Consider the following 6000-nt stretch of genomic DNA (forward strand, 5'->3'; position numbering starts at 1 on the left):
GAAGTTCATTGGTATATGAATCCTTGATCCTCCACAAAACTTTCCTCCCTATGTATAAACTAATACAGTACTTTCCTTACTTACATACAGCAAGTAGATTTATTTATATTTTTTCAAGGTTACAGATTCTAGAATATTGCACTTATATAAGCTATTCTGAATTACAGTGCATGAATATGATAACTGATCCTGTTTAATTTAACCAAAATTACAATTGAAAATGAAACCTAATTTTCTAATAAAATGGTGCAAATGATGTTCAATTTCCTTTCTAAAAGTTATATTTGTTGCAAATTTTTCACGGGATTGTAAATTCATATTTGGGATACCAGAAAAAATGCAAAATAAGTTCTGCATTTTGCTTACCTGATCTAAATGAGGCTGATCACAGTGGAATCGATTATGTAGTGTCTGCTCATATTCTACGTTGTCAAATTTATCGTAAGCATGGAGATCCAATATTTTTTTCAAACTAATTCTGACAAGTGAAAGAAAAAATTTATATCAATTAACAAAATTACAATACCATAATCAATACAACCATCAACAATATAACTACACAATGTATTGTTTATGTACAACTCACTGCTAACTTGAATGTCAAGACATTTCACACACATTCAAATAAAAACTACCAGCCAATTTTTAAGTAGAAAAAAATAAGCTTTTTAACCAATCCTTCAAGAAACAAGAACCTTAACAGTATAGTCTGGTTGAACTAAAGTATTTACTAATGAAAATTTAAACAGTAAACTTTGGAAGGCATTTGACACACTGCCTAGAAAAATTATTTGATGGGCACTGTGAAGGCAGGGGGTACAAGAAAAACTTGTGAAGTTAATAATGTTGTTCTCCAAAACACATGAACTAGATGAACACAGTGGCAAAAGAATTTTGGAAAGATACTGATGTCCATCCCAAGCCAGCCCTGACCCCTTTGCTGTTCATCACAGTAATGGAAAAAGCTATAAAAATACTTTAGGAGAAGAAAAGGAGGCTCCTGGAAAACCAATGTATGCATAACAAAAGTTATCCTAAGAAATAAAGGAAGCAAAGGAAAACATACAATCCGAAAGTGGTCATGTGGGTGCCATGAGTGTGTGGGGGTGGAAGTCATTTGTATTCGATATAACAGTTGGTGCCACATGAGATGATTTGGACACATAATGAGAAAGGATAAGGAGCACTTGGAAGTAACAAGACTATCAACACTGCATGACTTGTCTTTAATACTGTGTTAGGAAATCCCTTCCCAATATACTTATACTGTACTTTGTAGTACTAATGTACCCTGGAATGAACGAAACGCTCACAAATTTTTTTATAGGGGAAATACAACAATAAATGACTGTAATGACATAACTCACATTCAAACCAAACCAAATTTGCCCAGTCCTTCTTGCTATCATAGCAATTATGGATGTAAGGTGATAATGAATTTTAATCTATTACAATAACTAATGACAAGTCTATACTATGCATCTCTGTAGCAGAGCAAAAGTAGTGAAGGTAAGTGGAAGACCTCAGTAAACTAAAGGTGGCCTCACACTAGGCCTTTTTTTCTCCAGCTGCCGAAAATGGAAAACCGGGAGCTTTTAGCTCAAGATTTTGGCTTCCCGACTGAACGGGAAGCAGCGAGCACGAACCGCGAGCGACAGCATAGTGTAAACAAACAAGATAGCTGCTGCTGATAGGACGTACTCTCAGAACTTTGGCTTCTCTTCTCCTGAGCCACTCTTGAACCCACAAACGTTTTTTGTTACTCTTGCATTCACGTAAGATTCCAAGAAAATACATCACTGCAGCACATCTTGCAACAGTCCGACAATTTCTGGGCACCATGATGATATCAGGTGATCAGTTTTGTTTACTTTTTCCTACTGCTCCTCGAAACCACGAGGTCCTAGTGTGATGATACAACACTTTTGCTCGTGAGCATCTGCTGGATGCTGGCCAAAACCGCGAGCAAGAAATGACTAGTGTGATACCAGCTTTATTCATGCCAGCAACACTGCAAAAGCACTGCAGTTACTTCAGTTTGTAAAACTTACCAATAATCACACACCCATAGTCTAAGGCTCAAAAATTATGGTTTTAATACCTGATGGCCATACCAGTTTATTTCTAAAAATAATATGGTGCATGACATTGTATGAGGCAAGAAGTAATACACTGTTATATAAGTTCTGTGAACTTGATTATTTGTTTGTTTGCATGGTGTTTTTACATTGCAAGGAACTCAGTGATTATTCAGCAATGGGACCAACGGCTTTACGTGACTTCCGAACCACATTGAGAGTGAACTTCTATCACCAGAAATACACACCTCAGACCCCTCAATGGAATGCCCGAGAACTTGATAAGATGTTTAATGATGATGGATACTTCATTGCAAATTGTTGATGACATGAAAATCAAATCAATATTGGCTGGAAAATTAGGAGAATAACTTAAGAATTACATTAGAGGATATTTAGGAGGCGAGGAAACAGGATTAAAAAATATGGAAAGAACAGTGAGATAACAGTGCTTATTTTCAAACTAGACATTTATTTCCTCACTGATGAAGTTTGAAATTGGGAAGATACTGAGGAAGTTACAGTCGGACAAGTTTTTTTTTGAGGAGTTAGTTTTTTTTTTTTTTTTTTTTTTTTTTTTAAAGTATTGAAAGTGTCAAGTGGTTGAAGACTGTTTTGGAAGTTGCAGTACATGGACACTAAAGTTTGGGACAATTATGGTAGCCATAGGACATTTTTAAAATTTACATATACATACACTTCATAGGGTTTACAGAGAGTGATCCAAATCATAAGTACAGGTTCCACTACTACATGGAATGGAAACGTGCACCTACAGAATTACATTTGGACTTCAAAAGCACAACAGAAATAGCCCTGAAAGTGACTTGAATAAAAAAAATAAAAAAAGTCAGATGCTCTACCAAATTGAGTTATTAAAGGACTGGTAACAAAAACTATAATATACATTGGAACGAGAAGAAATGGGATTAATTGGCCAGTGAAAAGTGGGAAAAACTAAAGAGATCCTAACAAATGAATACTGCAGAAGTAAAGACATAATCTTCCTAAGGAGTATCACTGGTGATGGAATCCATCTTCCCCTAAACCAAGAATTCTAGAATACTTTAATTTACATGTTGTATTCTGAGTTATCTCTTCTGATATAAAAGTCAATAGTCACTTATAAAAAACATTTCGAATTCCTGGTGTTGATATTAAAGTCAACAGTCACTTACTAAGCACAGTTCGAATACCTGGTGCTGATATTAAACTCAATAGTCACTTATTAAGAACAGTTCGAATTCCTGGTGTTGATATTAAAGTCAATTGTCACTTATTAAGAACAGTTCGAATTCCTGGTGTTGATATTAAAGTCAATAGTCACGTATTAAGCACAGTTCGAATACCTGGTGCTGGTATTAAACTCAATAGTCATTGCAGTAGCTGAAATGAAAAAGTTGACAACTCATCACATGAATTCACAGCAAACAGAATGAGAATGAATTTACTATCTTAAAGAAAATCTTTTGCCTCGAATCAGAACACAAAGAAACTTTGCAGTAGCTCGTATGTGAGATTTGGTTTATGTTAGCCTTCCATTAAGACCGAAAATGACAACTAACAAGAAACCCCCGTAGAAACGTAGCGCCGTCAGTGCAGCTCACGTGGTGCACTGTAGGCATTGCTTAAGGCTATTTGCAGCGCCCCTTCGACCCTTACCCGCAACCCCTTTCATTCCTTTGACTGTACCTCTGTTCTTGTTCTCTTTCTTCCATCTTACTTTCCACCCTCTTCTAATAATTGTTTCACAGTGCAACAGCAAGGTTTCGCTCCTGTTACACAGTTTCAAACCTTTCAGACTATCAATTTCCCTTTCATCATTGAATGACCTTCATAGGTCCCAGCGCTTACCCTTGGGGCAAAATTCTATATTCCGTTGCAACAAGTAAGAAATGCTATAAATGACTTTCATGTTTCCGATTGGTAACATATAAAGAAAGTAAAAGACTTGGCTCTGTAACATCACAATTACCATCTAGTAAGTCTCACGTTTATCAGAACTTGCTGCTTAGTTTATTTATAAGTTCCGAAAGTTCCAGAAGGAGTTTCTTCTAAGGAAGCCTTCACGATCACCTTTTTCTTTCTTTCTTTTTCAAGGATACTGGGGAGGTTGCAGGTTTTTAATTTCAATTTTACTTCCTATGAGCAGATGATGGCGTGCATCATAGAATGTGTTATTATTTCAAGCATATGTTTTAAAAGACGTATTTTTAGTGACATTTTCTTTCATTCACGTAATTATCCGCAATTATTAATCACTATCCCACAAATTTACCTTCAGTACCAAGCGACTTTTCCTGTTGTTACGCAAGTTTATATGCCAATCGGTACAATTCACTTTTCTCTTTTTACTATACTGAAAATTCGAAAATGAATAACCAAACATTATTTACACGCAGTGGTCTTTTCGGACTACTGAGACGATGTATATAATAATAAATAAAATACATTCCTTTAACCTTACTCCACACAGACCAAAAGTAAAGCCCTCAAATACTTTATAATGGCCATTTTTGCTTAAAATTATTACTATAGGACATACTAGACAAAATACACATACATGTGCACGTTTGTGCGTGTGTGTGTGTGTGTGCACGCACTAGATGTCACCCTGGCCTTCCGTTTCCTCCTCCTCCTCCTCCTCCTCATATCTCCTGTGATCATCGACGCGGAGTGACAAATTTGATCAGCTTCGCTGGGGCGTGGCTGCTCCGATGTCTTCCGGAGGAACTGCGGCAAATTTAATCATGAAAACACAAGACGACATCAAGCAAACCCTGGAGGGCATTTCCACAAGTTTCTTCTCGAGGCTCTAACCTCCACCTCCTCCTCCTCCTCTTCCTCCTTCCCTCCTCCTCTTCCTCTTTTCCCCCTCCTTCTCTTCCTCCTCCTCGCACCATACGCCATACCTCTTTCTTTGCTGCCTTTCCAGAAAACCAAACCCCTATCCCCTCGTCGTCGCTACTGTTCCAGCTGTTCCAGATGCTGTTTATCCCAGGATGGTTCTTTTTCCTCAGCATCCCAACAATCCTGGAATCTTTCAGCTTTCCCCCATTTTCCTCATCACCACAGTGACCGTAACTATGTGGATTTGCAGTGTACGATGGCTTACAGGTTTATAATCAAATAGAGATATACAAAAACTTCATATATATATTTATATATATATATATATATATATATATATATATATATATATATATATATATATATATATATATATATATATATATATATATATATATATATATATATATATATATATATATATGAATAACTTGATCACGAAGTATATAAAACGTGATGCTATGTATAAATAAAGGTTTTTTTGCCACGAAGGAAAAAAAATGAAAAAACGAGTTGGCCGAGTACTTTCGGTCTTATTCGGACCCTTTACTGAGGGTCCGAATAGGACCGAAAGTACTCGGCCAACTCGTTTTTTCATTTTTTTCCTTCATGGCCAAAAACCTTTATATATATATATATATATCTATATATATATATATATATATATATATATATAAGTATATATATATATACACACACACACACACACACACACACACACACACACACCACACATACACACACAATCTCATATAAACACTACCATATCCCAGAAATAATGTAAACTTAACCTGAATACACAAGATCAATAAATGCTGTTCGTGAATAGCAACCCCTTGTTCTCTTCATTTGAAAAGCCGACAATGCAGCAAACCGTCTCTCATGTCATAATGGCTGTTACACAGTCATCAGGGGAAAGACACTATTGCATGAAAAGCGATCACATGGATATTTCTGAGATACGGAAATGATCTGCATAACTATTTCTGAGACAAACGAAATGATATACATGACTATTTCTAAGATATGAAAATGGTCTTCACGACTATTATTAAGACACAAAAATTGTCTT

General features: G+C 36.0%; 1 protein-coding gene across 1 annotated transcript in view; it reads right to left on the reverse strand.

Moving 5' to 3' along the window:
- LOC135214794 (zinc-regulated GTPase metalloprotein activator 1-like) overlaps positions 1-6000 on the reverse strand; it is a gene marked incomplete at its 5' end in the record, with an annotated part of 44061 nt that overhangs the window by 10596 nt on the left and 27465 nt on the right. The window contains one exon of the mRNA XM_064249159.1: positions 367-478. Coding sequence (XP_064105229.1) covers positions 367-478 — 112 coding nt within the window. The remainder of the gene's footprint in view (positions 1-366; positions 479-6000) is intronic.

The sequence above is a fragment of the Macrobrachium nipponense genome, chromosome 19 (genome assembly GCF_015104395.2).
Source record: "Macrobrachium nipponense isolate FS-2020 chromosome 19, ASM1510439v2, whole genome shotgun sequence".
In the NCBI taxonomy this organism is placed as follows: domain Eukaryota; kingdom Metazoa; phylum Arthropoda; class Malacostraca; order Decapoda; family Palaemonidae; genus Macrobrachium; species Macrobrachium nipponense.